Source organism: Euprymna scolopes, chromosome 21, assembly GCF_053919585.1.
Source record: "Euprymna scolopes isolate OS-2025 chromosome 21, ASM5391958v1, whole genome shotgun sequence".
Taxonomy (NCBI): Eukaryota; Metazoa; Mollusca; class Cephalopoda; order Sepiida; family Sepiolidae; genus Euprymna; species Euprymna scolopes.
The window spans coordinates 25,175,447-25,195,620 of NC_136502.1; the positions used below are offsets into that span (position 1 = coordinate 25,175,447).

A 20,174-nucleotide genomic window follows, 5' to 3' on the forward strand; every position below is an offset into this window, starting at 1 on the left:
TCTCCATCTTTTTAATTATTTTTAAAATTTATACTTAAAGGTGTTCCTTATATTTATAATGATGAAATGAGAATTTAATAATCTCAGGAAATTATTTATTAAAATATTTTTGTTTAAATTTTTATAAAAATCAAACGTCCCATTTACTCTAATAATAATCATTTGTTACTTTTATATGATAATTATTCTATATTAATATGTCCTCCTGAAAGAATTTGTTTAAAAAATATCCAATTTAGTGTGCCTATAATAATAACAACAGCACTAATATGAAAAAATATATCATTTCATTTTCTGATTAAAAATAAATCATTGAGAAATAAGACCTGGTTTCGGTTATAGAATGCTATCAAACATCCTTTATAATAAGTGAACTATTAAAAGAGTCCAGGGAATTGTGTACATATTAATGTACTTAAAATATAAAAGTGATTATTTGTTGAATTAATATGCAAAATGAATACGTTTTTAATGCATGGAAAAAATATTTTAAGTAAAAAAAATAGAACTACTTTTTACAAATAGCTGAGAATATCTGTTAATGTTGTTGTTTTTGTCATATTGAAAATCTGAACTTAAAAAATGCGAGTACCTTGTAAAAAATTAAATAATCTTTTCAAAAATTAGCTAAAAAATTTCATAATTATTTTTGATTTCAGAAACAGTAAACAATTCATCAGAAACACATCTACAATCAAAACAAATGAGTTATAAATATACAGTAATGATGATGCTACACATAACTTTTATTGTTCTGTCTGCTTTACAAGGTTGTTTATGTACAGACCTTACCTACATTATTGAAGAAGGAAAAAGTCCAAATACATATTTAGGAAATATTGCAGTTGATTCAAATATCATGGAAAATATTGATTCTAAAGACAATAAATTGATTTCATTCAGTTTATTGCAAGGAAGTATTGCAGGCAGTACTCAGTTATTCCGTGTTTCAAAGAATACAGGAAAACTGTACACTGCTCAAACATTGGATGCTGAATCACTTTGTACTTATAATGTAGAATGTTTTCAAATGGTTGATATTGCTGTAAAGAAAGCAGCAACTTTTATGAAATTAATTGAAATCAGAGTTATTATTAAAGATGTAAATGACCATCAACCTGAGTTCCCAGATAAACAAGTCAACATAAAATTTTCAGAAGAATCTACACAAGGGTCAAAACGTTTAATTCCAAATGCATTTGATCGAGATGTTGGAACTATTAATTCCCAGATTACTTATCATTTAAAAAATAAAGAAAATGAACCTTTTACTTTATTTATTTCAAAAAGTGTTGATGGAACATCACAATTAGCGATAAATCTAGAGAAAAAGCTTGATAGAGAAATTAAAATTTTTTATAAGATTGAAGTAATTGCAAAAGATGGAGGTTCTCCCCCAAAAGAAAGTACTCTTTACGTTCATATAACTGTAACTGATGTGAATGATAATTCTCCAGTGTTTTCTGAAAATTCTTATAATATTTCAATCAAGAATAAACCTGATGCTGCTTTGCCTCTGACTAGCTTATCAGCAAAGGATTTAGACTCTGGAGAAAATGGCAAAATCTCATACAGTTTCAGTTCAAAAACATCAGACGTTTCTAAAACTCATTTTGATTTAAACTCAGAAACTGGAGAAATTTTTCTAGTGAAGAAATTTACAACTGGGCAAAAACTGAAATATAAACTTTATGTTAAAGCTTCTGATGGAGGCAATCCTCCATTAAGTTCTCTGGCCATGATTCAAGTGAATGTGATTAATGAACAGAACAATGCGCCAACTATAAATATCAATTTTGCCTCAACATCTGGTGACAAATTTATGAAAATTTCAGAAGATATTAAGGTTGGAAGTTTTATTGCATATGTGAAAGTTACAGATCCAGATCTTGGACAAAATGGAGATGTTACTTGTACTCTTGATCACAATAAGTTTCAACTCCAAAGTCTGGATACAAAGAAATATCAAGTAATTGTAAAGAAACCAGTGGACAGAGAGAGTGAAGATCACCATGACATTAGGATCAGTTGTGAGGATAAAGGAAATCCTCCTCTTGAAAGTGAAAGCAGATTTTCAGTCCAAGTGATGGATGTGAATGATGAACAGCCACAATTTTCTAAACAATTATTTAAATTCTTCATTGATGAAAACCAGAGATCGAAAATTCCTATTGGCACAATCAATGCCACAGATCCAGACTTGGGACTTGGAGGTAAACTGTCTTTTTCTTTAGTGAGCACCAATAAACAATTTGTACCATTTCGAATCACTGAAAATGGATTAATCTCTTCAATTATGTCTTTAGACCATGAGTTTCAAGATACTTATAATTTTGAAGTGTTTGTAAAAGACAAAGGAAGTCCATCATTGAATAACACAGTGAATGTGATTGTTAAGGTGAGAGATGAAAATGATAATGCTCCATATTTCACATTTCCCAGTGTTAATCCTTATAATATGGATGTAACATATTATCCGCATCATACAAAGAACATCAGCCAGATAAAGGCATCAGACAGTGACAGTCAAGAGAATGCATTTCTAAAATATGAAATAATCAGAGGCAATAGCAAACAGATATTCAGCATCAACCAGTACACTGGTTTGTTATGTTCAACTCATGTCCTAAGCCAACAAGATGCTGGCTCATATGAGCTGGAGTTTCTAGTAAAGGACAGTGGTAGCCCAGTTCTATCAGCCAGAACTACTGTATATTTAACACTGACCGTAAGCAACAGGACATCAGAAATGTTAAATGCTGTTAACATCAAAAAAGATAATAAGATCCACCTGACTTCAGCAATTATCATTGTGTCTGTAGCAGTGACAATAGCTGTGATCATTACAGCTTCAATCTCAGTGTGTATCCTTCGCTGTTGCAATCCTCGAAGTGTTCCAGTAGCAGAGGGTGGATATGTGAGTAGTGGTCAGAGACATTTGATAAGTCCTCCTTACCCAGCCAATCCTTGGTCTAATGTTGCTCTTCCTACAAGTGATGCAGTTGATATGAGAAGAAGCAGTCAACCACCAACACCCAGAATGCAAACCCATCCTTACTCAAGTGCTCAACAAATGCTGTCATCTCAAGCACCAAAACTACAGCCAACTATGGATTCAGTATCACAGGTAATATATTGGAATTGATTTAATTTGATGTTATAAGTGTTTTCTAATATCAATGTTTTTATACATAAAAACCTATTATGTTTAGAATTTTTAGAAATGAGGACTAATAATTTGTAATATTTTGGTTATTCAGACTACTCTTCTCATCTTCGATGTTATTCTCCCAATGTTTCGACCAATGCAATCTCTAACATTCTTCAAATATGTTTTGTCGTAATTAAGAATCTTTCTGTCAAAATAGAAATCTGTATGAAACTTCAAATTGAACTCTTTATTTAATTCATGGAGTTACCTTTCTTCTCTTGTTTGATAAGCCATGATCTGTTAGAAGTCTGAAGCAATACATAATTCTATTCTTAATATTGCTCATACTGAGGATTTCATTTTCAAGTTCCAGGAAACTGTCACTTAGAACTGATTATTACTTTGCATCTTTATCCATAGTGAAATGGCTTAATGTGGGTTTATATTCATGAGTTTGACAGAAAGATTCCTGAGTGTGACAAAACACACTTAGACTTAATTGTGAAAAGTACACCCAAATAGCAATGGCATATATATATATATATATATATATATATATATATATATATATATATATATATATATATATATATATAAAGAGCTTGATTATCTGAGAAAGAATCTTTTAAAACTTTTTACACTGAGTAAAAATGAGGAAGTTATGACTACTTTTATGTCTTGTATGGTTGGATATTTTATAAAAAATATAGAACTTAAAAGTTTAATTGTAATACATTTTATATACACGAAACTGGAATCTAATAGTAAAACTGTTACAAAGTAAATATATTAGAAGATTTCTCTGGTCTTATTGTAGATTAATACTATCCACTAAATCACACATAACCGCTTCCCCAAAATATGTGATTCTTATTTTTTTAGGCAATTACATATGAATACCCTGAAAAACTTGCAGAAAAGAAAAAAATATATACATAAATTTAGTATAAAAATTTAATGTAAAATAATCCCAAATTTCAGGGCCTTCTAGTGTTTTAGGGTAGTTAACCAATTTTTATTTCTATGAGAAATAAATCCTGTACGTTTTTCTTTCTTTTTTCTTTTCTTGAAGAACAAATGAAATCCTTTAGTGATATGTGTTGTTTTTATTTGTTTCTTATTTTTCATATAAGCATTTAGCTTCAAAATGCCATGGTCTAAAGAGGTTTCTTTCGTCTTTATTTCCCCCTTTTATTTTTCCTTATTGTTCTGATGATTGTTCTATATTGTTCTGTTATATATAACTTTTATTCCTCATCTTTTATTTAATATAAATATGTTGTTCCTTCGTCTATTTTTTTCAAATTTAACTATTAGACATATTATCTGGTGAAAGTCCATGACAAAAATTTCTCAGAATATGTCAAATTCTGTTGGTGTTGTTTTATTTTATATTTAAATGTTGTACCTATAAAAACTTATGTATTATTCCAATATTTCTAATGCTTATTTCTCTTTCCATTAGATGTATGTTCAGGATGTAGCATTACCGTCTAGTAGTGATAGAAACAAGAAAAGAACAACCAGAATGCAAGATTATTCCAGCAGAAGTTCAATAAAGTCTTCTCATAATGATGATAGACAAGGTTTAAGTGATGCAGAATCATTACAAACTGAGAATGTGTCTGGTAAGTGATAAGAAAAATTGTTATAATTTTCTTATAACTTTCTTATTGAAGTGACGTTCTCTTTATTTGCATATCTCCTCTCACATAATCTTGCCATTTGCTTTTTCTTTTTTTTTTCTTATTTGAAAACTTTCTTTTATTCATTTTATTAACATGCTTTCCTGGCCACTTGCCACATTTGTCGTTGTAAAATTCAGTTGAATAAAGCCTTGGGAAAAGGTATTTCGTCTTGCGTCTTTATTACATTTCAATTTATTGAACTGAATTTGTTTCCACCTAATTTTATCTCATGGATAAAATTATTCAACATATCTTCTGCAAACCTTCAGACTAGCAAATTTTAGAAACTATAGTACTGAAAATTTAATTACTATTTGTCTACCATTGAGCATTTAAATCCAGATAAACTTAGTCCTTTATCTAAATATTTCTGCTACAGTTATTAACGTTATTGAGGGTTGTTCTGAGTTTGAACATGCCATCAAACTACCAAAATCTGTTAACAAGCTTCCCAACGTTATCCATGCAAGACATCTACTTTCAACACGTCTACAATGGGACAATGAGTTCTTCCTTTTTCATATGATATAAAACACTGGGAATGAAAATGTTGTCATTGATACGTTATCGTGATCATGTGGTATTGCTATTTCTTCCTTGGAGGAACTAAAATCAATTCATAATTCTTTAATACATCCTGAAGTACAACGCTTTTTGGCATTTTGTAAGGTCACAAAATATGCTATATCCAATCAATGCCAACAAAAAAACTCCAATTTCTTAATTCCCCTAATCATATTCTTATCCGTTCTACTGCCCCATTTCAGCGTCTTTCTGTTGATTACAAAGAACCTTTTCCGGTATCCTCATCAGGTTGCCATTACATACTTGCTGTTGTCAACGAATATAGTCAATTTCCTTTCATTTTCCCTTGTCATGATTGCTCTTCTCAAACCACGATACACTGCCTGATGACTGTTTTCTCTATCTTCAAATTTCCCTCATTTATTCATTTCAATCAGGGAACTTCGTTTATGTCGGGAGAATTCAAACAATTTCTTCTATGACTTGAGATTAGATCCAGTAAAACTACTGCTTATAACTCAAGAAGTAACAGCCAATGTGAGCGCTGTAATAGAATTATATGGAACACTATCTTCTTAGCTTTGGAATCTCAATGGTTATCTATTAACGCTTGGCAGGACGTTCTACAGGATGTTTTACATGCTATTCGCTCTCTACTATGTACAACCACTAATGCATTGTTACATTACAAACATGAGAATATGGAAGCAAGAGGTCAAAGTTTAGTTCAAACTTTTATTGAAGATCAATACGATCGTGGTAGAAGCTGTTGATATTGTCAGGATGTTACAAAAATATATATTAATGTTTTAACATAGAAATATTATGTGTTTTTATGCTTTATGCCAAGAAGACAATTCCCAATTTCATTAAATTCTTTAAAAGCTATTTTAAAAACAAATTTTTTAAAATTATTTAGTCACTATTTTTAACTAGCATATTCATCTTTACTGTTTCATTCATGAATATTAAGCTGGCGCTTCCTTAAATATAATTGAAGGAATACTAGTCCTTATTTACTTGTTTTTCTTTGAGGCTAAAGTTAAACACAAGGTCAGTTTTTAATGTGAGGAAATTGAGCTCCCCAAAATAAAAATTGCTTTAATCTAGAAAGACTTTTTCTTGCTTGTTTGGATAATTCATACAATAGTAATAACAGTTTCACATTTCATAACTTTAGTTTGTACATTGTGTAATATTTCTATAATATTGCTAACTGTGTTTGTGAGTCTTATAACTTTAAATGATGCTGTTGGTCTTTTCCACCTAATTATTATTTTAATGAGTATTTTGAGAGTTGAATTTTCTTATGGTATTGATTGGTCATTAAATTATTAATTGAACCAAATTGTTATAAAACTGTAAGCAGTTTTATTATGAATGTTTTTTAATCTCTATTTATTAAATTATTGAATGTAAATAGTTTCCAAAACTATTATTTTATTCCATTGTTTCAAGTGGGGGATAGTGTTATAATTTTCTTATTGAAGTGACTTTCTCTTTATTTGCATATCTCCTTTCACATGATCTTGCTGTTTGCTTTTTCTTTATTTTCTTATTTAAATACTTTCTTTTTTATTTTTAACATGCATTATAACATGCATTATAATATTTAATACATGGGGATTTACTGAGAATTTTAAAGTAAAAAATAGCTTTCCATTTGACAGTTTAAATACTTTCAAATTTCCTTCAAATTCTGAAAGGTTAAAAGTAATTCATTCTCGTTTTTTCAACTAATTAAAAAAATTTAAATGATTGATTTTGTTTTTTAACAAAATGAATTATGGTGAATTAATTTCATAATGAAATGAAAAACATTTTATTTATTTCATGCTATTGCATTTTTATTACAATAAATTTTGGATTAGTTGTAAATAAAAATATTAATGTGTAAGTCATGTAGATGCAAGAAATAAAATCAGAGAAAAAGTTTGTCTCATAATTTACTCACTATAGAGATTATGAGTATATCATAAATGCAAGAATTTAAAAAATTGTTCATAAATGATCACAAATGTTAGACGTTCATGACAATGCCTTTTTCTTATTTCTTTTTTTAGAGATATACCCATCACAATATTGTAATCCGCCACCATCAAAAAACGACCAGACCACAGAGATGAGATCCTTGGGACAAGTTGTCAGTTACCCTAGTGATACTACAATAGTGGCAAGAGGTTTTTATACACCTTATATGAATGAAAATAGCCCACTAACTGATGGAAAATCATATTTAGGTGCTGATATTAGCAGCCCTGTTGGTAGGCATTCACAATCGAGGACTGTGTCTGCTAGTGATAGTCAATCTTCTGTTAATAGACCCCTGCCACCTGTACCACAGTAACCCCTCTACATCTAGAAAATAATAGTCTAAACTTTAATTTTGGCATTCATTCAGCAAATGTATGTATTAAACTAATGTCACATTTTGTAATCTAGATCACATGACTCACCCCCAAAATATTTCGCAGAAAACTTTTCATAAATACTAAAATAGAATATGAAAATTAGATTGTAAGATAAATGTAATTATTTAGTCTTTATAATCATATAATAATTAATATTTTCAACTGTAAATTTTCTAGATAATATGGAAAATTGTATAAAAAATAGAAATACCTGTGAAGTGTTGGTTTACAATCAGTACCATTATTTATTTTATATTAATTTAATTCTAAAATTCATAAACTGTGACACATGTTTTAAGACATCCTTATTGTATAAATAACTAAAAATAATCTTTTTATTTCTATATCATTCTTCTTTTTTCTTTCCTCTTTTTCTCTTTCTTATTATTATATCAAAGTATCATTATTATTATCTATTATTCTTAGAGAGAAGTAAATAGACTTATTATTTAGCCATCTAATTTAGATATGCATTAGTGGTATATATAGAAAAATATGTAAATTAGATGACTATGATGAATAAAGAAAGTTACTCTTACTCTAAATGCTTACAGAGAAAATAAGAAATATTAGTGAGAGGGGCAAGAGAAATGCATAATTAAGAAAGAAATAGATCAGCTTTTTCACTTAATTGTGAATTATAACTAATTAGAACAATTAAAACAATTTTTGTTTTCATATATAACTTAATCTGAGAACTAAATAATACTTTAGCATATATTTTGTCATATTAAACATATAGGAAAACTCCTTAAAGACCAAACGTTGAATATCTCGCATTCAGTATAATAATAGATTATGGTATCATTTAAAAATATAACCATAGTTTTTCATAATATCATACATAAACAAACATTAACTCAAAACTTAAACTAAACAATGGAGTTCAACATTTATTTTCAAATATTTATTCATTTGTTTACTGATTTCAAGATCATTTTAGTTTTTCCTTTCATTATAAAATTTTATAAAAATATATGTATAAATAAAATAAAATATTGATAAAACATAAAATACTTATCAATTGCATACTTATTATTAAGATATTAAAACTTTTTTATATATAATGTTTGATAAAAAGTTAACTACTTTTTTATTTTGCGAATTGTAAAAACAAATAACAAAATGTATGAATGCGAGAAAATTGTTTTAGCTCTACTCAAGTAAGGAATGGAGGAAGAAAAAAATTACTAATGGACGAATTAATGTCTAAATTTTTTGAAAACAAATTTTATTTTTAGGTATGATTAATTTTTTCTTTAGATATCTATTTTGTCATTATTTACTAAATGATCTTGAATTAAAAAATGATATTTTATTATAAGACTCAAGTTTTAATTTATTTACTGCCAAAACATAAAGATATAACTAACAGGAAATAAGCAGCAGCCATTACACACAAAGCACACAAAGTAGGACTGCTGGTTACCCCCTCATACAGACCATACTCTTGGATGAGACAAAATAAAAGCAATTGGAAAAATTAATATTTTTTGTGATGAAATCAGCATTTTACCATAAATCCTACTAGAATTTATTTCTAAGGTAAGTTTATTTCCCTCAATTCTCTATAATTGTTTATTTCTAAAATATGTGTGGTTTGATGATGAATGCATTTTGTCAAATATACAGGACGCCATTGCTATTGTTAGAAGATTAACTACTTAGAAATACTTTTCTTTGTTTTTCACTCTTTTCTTTGTATTTTGATTTTATTTTAGATCTTGTCTCAATTATCATATATTTTTAATCATAAAAAATATTATTTTCATTGACTTTTTATTCTTATTCTAATGTGTTATGTTATCACAAAAGAAAGTCGTGATTTTAACGTTTTTCTTGTTTTCTTCATAGTTATATCATGTGTATATAATAATTGTATAAACTTTATTTTCTTATAACAACTATTTTTCGTATCATAAATTAGAAAATAAATCCGGCTATTTATATGCAATTTTTTATATTTTATTATAATTTAATCTTTCAACCATTGAAAATTATAACTGTATCTAAAATGTTACTGCTTATATTAACATCGAATTTTTTCTTATTTTAATCAAATATTAAACTCAGTTTTTTTTTAACTGCTATCAGAATTTGTTTAACAAGAATTAAAATAAGTTTTCTGATTTAAAGATTATTTTTAGTATAATTTGTAAATGGATGCAAATTCAATGAAAATATTACTTCAAGCAACAATTAAAATGATAAAAACAATAAGAAATATAATTAAAATAGGTCACATATTTTGCATCATGTGTGAATTAAATCTGCTTTACCTTTAAATGAAAATGACATAGTATCAATGTAGATATTTTATCACTGATATTTCTTACTGAGTTTTGTTATTTATTCAAAAATGAAATTATTTATATTTCTGGAAGATGAGTTGATGTTTTTCTGCTGATAATATCTATAAATAAATTGAAAAATTAAAATCTTGAACCAAAAGCAATGTCTTTTTTTCTTTCAGATGAACTGGGGGTTTCCTATTTTACAATAACGTAAATAGGATTGTTACACCAAAATGTTGCTATTAGTAAACACATTATTGCCAACATACATTCTACTATTAACTCTACATGGATCTGTATGCATTGATCTTACTTACACAACTGAAGAAGGTAAAAGTTCAAATACTTACTTGGGAAATATTGCAGTTGATTCAAATATCATGGAAAATATTGACTCCAGTGATTACAGGTCTATTACATTCAGTTTATTACAAGAAGGTGTTGGCAGTACTCCATTATTCCGTGTCTCTAAGAATACAGGAAAACTATACACTGCACAAACACTGGATGCTGAATCACTTTGTACATATAATGTAGAATGTTTTCAAATGGTTGATGTTGCTGTGAAAAAGGCATCCACATTCATTAAATTATTAGAAATCAAAGTTATCATTAAAGATGTAAATGACCATCAACCTGAGTTCCCAGATAAGCAAATTAATATTCAATTTGATGAAGATGATGGAAGAGGGGTGAAGAGGTTAATACCTCATGCTGTAGATAGAGATATTGGAATTTTGAATGCTCAAATTACCTATGAGTTGAAAAAGAAAAAAACAGAACCATTTACATTATTTGTTTCAAAAAGTGTTGATGGAACATCTCAATTAGCTTTGAATTTGGAGGAAAAACTTGATAGAGAAATCAAAAGTTTATATCAAATTGAAGTAATTGCAAAAGATGGTGGCAATCCTTCAAAACAAGCGAGGTTAAATGTTCAAATCACTGTAATTGATGTGAATGATAATTTCCCAGTTTTTTCTGAAAATGTTTATAATGTTTCAATTAAAAACAAACCAGATGCTGTTTTGCCTATTACTACTCTATCTGCAAAAGATTTAGATTCTGGCAAAAATGGTCAAATATTATATCATTTCAGTTCAAAAACATCAGATATTGCTAAAACTCATTTTGATTTAAAATCAGAAACTGGAGAAATTTTTCTAGTGAAAAAATTTACAACTGGACAAAAATTGAAATATAAACTTTATGTTAAAGCTTCTGATGGAGGCAATCCTCCATTAAGCTCTCTAGTAATGGTTCAAGTAAATGTGATCAATGAACAGAACAATGCGCCAACTATAAATATCAATTTTGCCTCAACATCTGGTGACAAATTTATGAAAATTTCAGAAGATATTAAGGTTGGAAGTTTTATTGCATATGTGAAAGTTACAGATCCAGATCTTGGACAAAATGGAGATGTTACTTGTACTCTTGATCATAATAAGTTTCAACTCCAAAGTCTGGATACAAAGAAATATCAAGTAATTGTAAAGAAACCAGTGGACCGAGAGAGTGAAGATCACCATGACATTAGGATCAGTTGTGAGGATAAAGGAAATCCTCCTCTTGAAAGTGAAAGCAGATTTTCAGTCCAAGTGATGGATGTGAATGATGAACAGCCACAATTTTCTAAACAATTATTTAAATTCTTCATTGATGAAAACCAGAGATCGAAAATTCCTATTGGCACAATCAATGCCACAGATCCAGACTTGGGACTTGGAGGTAAACTGTCTTTTTCTTTAGTGAGCACCAATAAACAATTTGTACCATTTCGAATCACTGAAAATGGATTAATCTCTTCAATTATGTCTTTAGACCATGAGTTTCAAGATACTTATAATTTTGAAGTGTTTGTAAAAGACAAAGGAAGTCCATCATTGAATAACACAGTGAATGTGATTGTTAAGGTGAGAGATGAAAATGATAATGCTCCATATTTCACATTTCCCAGTGTTAATCCTTATAATATGGATGTAACATATTACCCGCATCATACAAAGAACATCAGCCAGATAAAGGCATCAGACAGTGACAGTCAAGAGAATGCATTTCTAAAATATGAAATAATCAGAGGCAATAGCAAACAGATATTCAGCATCAACCAGTACACTGGTTTGTTATGTTCAACTCATGTCCTAAGCCAACAAGATGCTGGCTCATATGAGCTGGAGTTTCTAGTGAAGGACAGTGGTAGCCCAGTTCTATCAGCCAGAACTACTGTATATTTGACACTGACCGTAAGCAACAAGACATCAGAAATGTTAAATGCTGTTAACATCAAAAAAGATAACAAGATCCACCTGACTTCAGCAATTATCATTGTGTCTGTAGCAGTGACAATAGCTGTGATCATTACAGCTTCAATCTCAGTGTGTATCCTTCGCTGTTGCAATCCTCGAAGTGTTCCAGTAGCAGAAGGCGGATATGTGAGTAGTGGTCAGAGACATTTGATAAGTCCTCCTTACCCAGCCAATCCTTGGTCTAATGTTGCTCTTCCTACAAGTGATGCAGTTGATATAAGAAGAAGCAATCAACCACCAACACCCAGAATGCAAACCCATCCTTACTCAAGTGCTCAACAAATGCTGTCATCTCCAGCAAGAAAACCAGATTCAGCTCCAGACACCCTTTCACAGGTAATGTATTAGCTGTAATTTCCAAAATTATATTTTTCTGAATTATTAAAAAAGTTATATTGATACAGATTAACTTTTGATTAATCTCATAAATATACGAAAAAGATTTTGTCTTGATTAATTTTTTGTTCTTTTGTATGAATGACAGCTGCAATTGTCTAAAAAAAAAATCTCGATTGGCAAAGTTTTATTATCTCATTAATAACTTTTATAAATTTTAGTCATCACTATCTACTTCCTGCAAGCATATACTGTAATATACATGAACTCTTTTAATCATATAACATGAATGTTAAATATTTCTTCTTCTTTACTTTATACAATAATAAAATATAGATCTTAATTGCTGAGAATATTTAAATGTTCTCTTTACTTGATATAATATTCATTTCTTTTTTTAACTTTCGAATGTTTTCAGATGTATGCTCAAGACATTGCACTACCACCCAATTGTAGTAGAACTCATGGGAAGACAAATAGATTACAAAATTATTCTAGTTCTCGTAAGTCTCCTCAACATGAAAATAGACAAGATTTGAATGAAAGAAATACAAGACAAACTGAAGATATTGCAAGTAAGTCAGAAGAATTGCATACTTTAACAAATACATTTCTTGATCAATAAACTATTATTTTGGATTAAGCCTTGTAAACAGGCTAAATTTTTATCATATACATTTTAATGTTGGAGATGATTTTTAAAACAAATTCTATTTATATGTGAATATTATTGAAAATTTTTTAAAAATATGTTGGGAACAATTATACTTATATATATTTATATACAATATTGAGAAGTATATAATTATATTATTGTATAATTAATTGTATTAGTTTCCAATTGTATTTACTATAAAGTTATCTCAAATAAGGTTTTCATTTGATTTCAAAGCCTTGTTCTAGTTATATGCATATTTGTGATGTTATTTCCCCATTTGAAATTAAACCATTACATTAGTAAGTATATAAAATATATTTGAATGGATGAGATTCATTGAAAATTATTTTCTGTTTCAAAGCTGTATACTTGTCCATTATTACATTGCAATATTGCATAATTATTTTGTTTATTTAAATGCACAGTTCATATGTTAGAAAATGTATTGACACATTTTTGAGGAAAAGACAGTTCCTTCAATATATACATCATATTAATGAAATTGAAATTCACATTTTAGTGATTAAATTTTTTAAAGATAATATTTTTAAAACCGGATTGAAATAATATACATTTTTTTTAAATTTTACTGATTTAATGAATTTATGTATATATAAAACTGTCATATAATACCTAAATAAGGAGAATATAATGGTCCTTTTTTTCCTATAAAATGTACAAAAACTAATAACAACTAATTTGACTTGTAAGTTTAACTCTGTGGTTGTTAAATTACTCTGTTCATTTAGTATCTTTGGTTTGGTTAACAATCTTTTCTATCTTGAAGATTATTTTCTCTGTTAATACCTTAATACTTGCAAATAGTATTATACATAATGGAGCATTATAATATGTTAGTCACTTTCTTGCTTAGCAAATAATGAACAACTAATAATGAAGATTATCAAGATAATATTTTCCTATTTCTTTTTATGTAAATATATATTTGCATATACTTATAAATATATTTTACACACACACACACACACATGTATATATATAATAATAAATACTAATAAATTTTGCTTATCTGAGTACTTTATCGCAGTTTCAAAGTTTAGCTATTTTTAAGAAGTTTTTCAATATATTTATGAATTATATTTATACATTTGAATAAAAATTCAAAAGTTTTTTTTTGTTTTGTTTTTTTCAGAAGTCAGATGTTGGATTAATTTGAATTTATGTATAACAAGAGTGTTAGTGAATTGCAGTTAAAAAATGTTTTTTATCTCCCTTTATTTATCTTTTTCATCATAAAATATATCTTTAGATTTTGAATGTTATACTTTTTTTTCCCCCTTATGGTTGGAATTACACTGATGTAAACATTTATCTATATGCTATCGGCCAAACGATCATATTTCAAAAATATATGATTTAATGAATGCACAGAAAATTTACAAAACACAAAAGATCAATTACAAATTCTTTTTTTCTATATATTACTAGTATACTGATTAATAACAAGCTTTCATTTAGAATTATATAATGGGGCGAGGTAGATAGTTGGATTATGTAGATATGTTAAAGCATTGAAATTTTAGTTGAAATAGAAGGAACTAGAAAATAAACGGTTCTTTCGTACAACAGGAACATGTGACAAAATGAATGCTCTCCCTTGGTCCAGGAACCAACATCTTATACTACTGATCCACTATCACCTTGCAAACTGTTTTTTTTTATGTGCGTACATTTTTTCAACTGGACAAAATGTTTTGAAGTGTTAACCCGAAAAAATATATTAACATAAAACAGTTTGCAAGATTATAAGGGACGAAATTGTTACCATTATTATTAGTGATAGTTTTATTTAAAAAAATATCCATCACTTAATTAGTGTAGCAAAATGAAAGCTTTCTCACCTATTACTTAGTTAAAAGTAACTAATGAGAGTTCAATTTTGCTCATTAAGCGATGCCATTTTTCATATTAAAATGATCAAGCATCGGAAACTCTGAAACTCAGACATATCAACAATATAGACCCCAAATAGGAAATTCTAGAGAACAGAAATAACAATAATTGAAGTAAACTAGTAACAAGCATCACAGCTGCAACTACTGACACTTGCAGAACAATACTTGGAAGAAGCGAAAAACTATACAAAACTGTAGTGGTGGAATTCATTAACTAGTGAACCTATAAAGATGAAAGCCATAGTTTTCAAAACCTTGAAGAGAATAGGCCTACCAACTGAGAAAAACAAGTATAAAATGGCATTTTGTCATGCTCATGATATCATCCGACACAAGAATAGAGCTTATTATAGTTTACTGAGTAAACTGGTATGTAGATGTCACGTAATGAAACTGAAAGGCTCTATAAGGCCATCTACAAAGTTGTTAGAGAACTGAAGAACAGCTCTGACATATCTGCACAGTCGTGTATCAAGTCTGATGATAGAAAACTTCTAAAAATTGCTGAAAGATGGGAGGGAATATTTTAAAATATTAGTTAATGATGGGATCAGCAAGGATCAGTACTTAGCACATTCTTCTTTATAATTGTCCTCAAAGAGCTGACAAAAACCTGCAAAAATTATGCTCTGTGAGAGATTCTGCATACAGATGATATTGTTATGGAAAATGTTACAGCATTTACCAGGTGGAAGACAGATCTTGAAAGGAGCAACTTCAAGGTTTAATTTCATTTACAGCATCTGTTGAAATCTGACTCCTATTGAAAGAAACATTGTTGTAAAGGTTGAAAGAGTCAATAATTCACATACTAATGTAACATAATTGATTCCAGTAGGCAAACTCAGACAGCTATAAAACAACATACATCTGCCACATGAAGAATCTTCAAGCAACTGTCAACAATTTTACAAAATGCAAGGATCCAATCATATACAAAAGTGGCAGCATGCAACACATGCATTTGATCTGTACTCTGCATTGCTGTGAAACATGATCAATGGTGAGATTTAAGAACAACACGATTTTGGCTGCAGCACATTGAATGGAGAAAGTTGCCGGTTTAACTTTGTAGACCTCCATGAGAAAGTATGTTGCACAATGATGTCTACATTGGTACAGACATTTCGCCTGCTACCAGTCATCCGGAATGTTCCAAAAACACATTCCCACATTAGCATTGATGGCCCAAAGACTGTGAGGAAATCACATCAAGGAATGATGGATAACAAGAGTGAAATGGCAACAGATTGGGAAAGTTGGAAGTCATTCACAAACCATCTAATCTTAAACATGAGACAAGAAGAAGGAAAATGAAAATAATAAAAATTAACTTATGCATATTAATTTCCATTATGTCCTTTATATTATCTCAAAATGGCATGCATGTATCTGAAAAATTAAGGAAGTTATTAAAAATTTGAACCAATCAGTCAATGTTATGAGCTATACTTACTCAATGTTGCCCAGACATCTATTTCAATCTAGTTTGGGTTTTACACATTGAGCCTCCCCCCTTCTCCTACCTTTTCTTTTAATTTATTATTAAAAAATACTTACATTTTTGAGACCAAGAAGGGTATAAAGACCCCAGCCGATGAGGGAAACAAGTGAGACAACTTTCAATTGAGAGTTGCTTTACCTTGATCTTCACACACAGCATTCTGTAAATAAACATAGATCGAGTTGTTTTGTTTATTTACTAACAAGATTTTTTTTAATTCACAACTTTTTCATAAAACTATTTAAACAAAACTTTTTAATATACAAATGAGGGATAATTATTGTACATTTTATTAGTTATATTATTTTTTGGTAAGTGTTTTAATTTTTAAATAAGAAAAAAACCTGGGTTGTTTTCATCAGCAGATCGATATAGGAAATATATTTTAAGAAAAAGATGAGGAAATAAAAGACAATCCTAGGCAATTTTTATGCATAATAAAATCACATCTCGAATGTGTAGTTTTATTTACAAAACTTTTTTGTATCGTTTAATCAATACCTTTCCTGTCCTCAGAGAAATCCTTCTGTCCTCAGAGAAATCCTGAGGCTATTTTAATTTTTGTTTAAATCTATTTTAGGAGAAACAGGATTTTTTAAAATAATTTTTTAAATGGCCAATTAATTATCTCATTATAAAATCAGCGTTTTTCTTTTCAATGAAAACGATAAGACGTCTTAGAAAATGTTGAAATTTAAATCCCATGTAAATTTTTCTTTTAAAATTGAAATATGCATGGGCTGAAGTATTTTTCTTAACAGCTGTTGGATACTAGCTCTTTTTCTCTATTCATTTGAAACAGTTTTTTTGTGAAGTTTAATTGAATTACTTAGTGTATCATTTACTAATTATATCTATCTATCTGTCTATCTATCTAGTATTATATAAAAGGAACTCTGTGTGTGTGTGTGTGTGAGAGAGAGAGAGAGAGAGAGAGTGCGCACGCGTGTGTATTCATTCATTTCTTATAGACTCAACAAGGTCAATTTTTAAAAAAATTCATACAAATGTACTTCATATATACCTGGTAGTGTTTTCAGATTTTTTCAGATAGGTTTTTTATCATAGTGTCTTTGATAAATATCAATAATCAATAATCAAAGAAATCTGATGAAAGAAGAACAGGCAATTTTTATTAAAGTTAACACCTTATACAACCTAACATCACAAGTGCATTTGAGAAGGTTTATTATTACACAAGCAGAAAGGCCCGGCATATAAAATCAACAGTAGGTTCTTTGATATGATAGGAGTGTGTTCGAAATGAATGTTTTTGTTTAGATCATGAGTGAACCATGATACTTGACTTTTTAATTTTATACTTTAATTCAAGCCATTATCACCACACATATAGAAAGGCCCGGCATATGAAATCATCAGTAGGTTCTTTTAAATGACAGAGTTGTATTCAAAATGAATGTTTCTATTTAAAGCACAATTGAACTGTGATACTTGACTCTTGCATTTAAACTTTAATTCAAGCCATTATATATAAAATAATTTTATAAAATCAACAGTAGGTTCTCTACAGTACAATGTAGGCTACAATGTATTGTGGACTAAGTCATTGCAGGGAAGCTTCATTCCGGTGCTATGGTTCCCCAAGTAGAGCAGGCAATTAATCGATTTAATTGAAAAATGGGCGATTTCATCAGTTTCATTAACAATAAAATATGAGTGTAACACATTTGTTGCTCCTCATTCAATCCCGGCCAACATCGGGTTTCCCTGCTAGTTAATTTAATAAAATTGTTTAAAATGATATACCTTTAAAAAAAACGTTAGTTTAACAAATCATGTTCGACATAAATTACTACAGATAGATGGTTTGCTTTCTAACAATTTTATTATATTTGTCGATATATATATATATATATATATATATATATTATAAGTTGGTTGTTAGATTTTATGGCATCTGATCCATCATTGAATCATTTTATTTTGAAATTATACATACACTTTATATATTATTGGTTCGTAGATTAATTTATTTTGGAAACAGTCTGTAATTGGTAGTTTTTACTTAACTGGAGTTCTGCAGAATGTACCTGATCGAATAGGAACCTGATCATCAGATAAAATATTATGCCATTTTCGGGAAGGTGATGAATTGTTGAATATTTGGGAAACAGAGTAGACAGAAAAAAATGTAGAAAAGACTGGGTGAGGTAAAGATGGATAATTTGTTCAAGGGTTGTATATGTAACTGCATACAGTTTAGTATTGTACGAATCCTATTTAATGCATTGATAAGACTGACAGGTACTACCACTTCAGGTTAAAGTCAATCTGAGAGTAATGATAATTAATGGGTAACTGTACAAATCTCCCAAATTTGAAACTCATCACTGAATACACTTAGGTCTTGCACGATTTTATTCTTTCTGAGTAATACAATGTCATTTGCTAAAAGACCTTATTGAAAATAATTTTTACACTGAGCTTATCAATTAAATATCTCTAAAATCTAATTAAGATGGAATTTATTTTGATATGTTTAAACAATAATTTTATATTAGAACAAATAGATTATGTGTATTCAAAATGATTTTTGATTATAAACTAACATAGGTTTAATAAATAAAGCAAAGTATTAGAGAAATCAAATTTAATAAGGATAAATATATCATTTTTTTCTGAGTAATGTCTGTACTATTTTAGAGTACTTAGTTTTCTCTATCGTCTGAAAACATAAAATTGTTGAACTGATAATAGTTTGTTTCATACTTTTCAGATAATTACTCATCGCAGTATTGTAATGCTTCTTCTTCACCAAGTGACCAACAGCAGATCACAGAGATGAGATCCTTAGGACAGACGGTCAGCTACCCAAGTGATACCACCATAGTAGCCAGGGGATTTTATACACCCTATATGAATGAGAACAGCCCTCTTACAGATAGAAAACCTTACTCAGGATGTGACTCAAATAGTTCCTCTGGTAGACATTCACAACCAAGAAACGTGTCTGCAAGTGATAGTCAGTCATCTATCAATAGACCATTACCCCCTGTACCTATCTAAATTCTTTTTATAAATTAATTATCATTATTTAATTTTTTTATATTAAAAAAAACTACTGCATTCTCTGCTTCTCAAATCAAATTAACTTAAACACATGATCCTTGAATACCCATTCAAATTGTTACCTAAATTAAATTAATTCATAATCGTCATTAATTTAATTAAGATAAATTTATAATAACAAATATATTAAAATATTTTATTAGTTTTAATATTACTTTTTATTTTAATTATTTAAGTTTTTCATTCCAAAATATGAAATAAATACATGTATTTAGACAATTTCTGTATATTTTTATCACTGAAATTTTAAAGTTGACATTTTATTTATTTTTTAGAAAAAATTAAATTCTTA

General features: G+C 28.8%; 2 protein-coding genes across 2 annotated transcripts in view; both read left to right on the forward strand.

The window, feature by feature from the left end:
* LOC145242744 (protocadherin-16-like) overlaps positions 1-7,847 on the forward strand; it is a 73,726-nt gene extending 65,879 nt beyond the window's left edge. The window contains exons 13-15 of the mRNA XM_080105886.1: positions 660-3,127; positions 4,617-4,779; positions 7,428-7,847. Of these exons, the coding sequence (XP_079962012.1) occupies positions 660-3,127; positions 4,617-4,779; positions 7,428-7,711 (2,915 nt within the window). The 3' untranslated portion in view covers positions 7,712-7,847. The remainder of the gene's footprint in view (positions 1-659; positions 3,128-4,616; positions 4,780-7,427) is intronic.
* A 1,326-nt stretch (positions 7,848-9,173) lies between these two features.
* Positions 9,174-19,962, forward strand: LOC145242910 (protocadherin beta-15-like). The gene is made up of 4 exons (XM_080106022.1): positions 9,174-9,320; positions 10,249-12,714; positions 13,133-13,289; positions 19,530-19,962. The coding sequence occupies exons 2-4, from the start codon at positions 10,303-10,305 to the stop codon at positions 19,817-19,819; spliced, it is 2,859 nt and encodes a 952-aa protein (XP_079962148.1). The 5' UTR covers positions 9,174-9,320; positions 10,249-10,302; the 3' UTR covers positions 19,820-19,962.
* Positions 19,963-20,174: the final 212 nt, after the last annotated feature.

Excerpts from the sequence above, each read along its gene's own strand:
- LOC145242910 (XM_080106022.1), top strand. The coding sequence starts at position 10,303 with ATGTTGCTATTAGTAAACACATTATTGCCAACATACATTCTACTATTA. Across the intron at positions 12,715-13,132 it reads CTCCAGACACCCTTTCACAG|ATGTATGCTCAAGACATTGC; the intron begins GTAATGTATTAG and ends GAATGTTTTCAG. Across the intron at positions 13,290-19,529 it reads ACAAACTGAAGATATTGCAA|ATAATTACTCATCGCAGTAT; the intron begins GTAAGTCAGAAG and ends CATACTTTTCAG.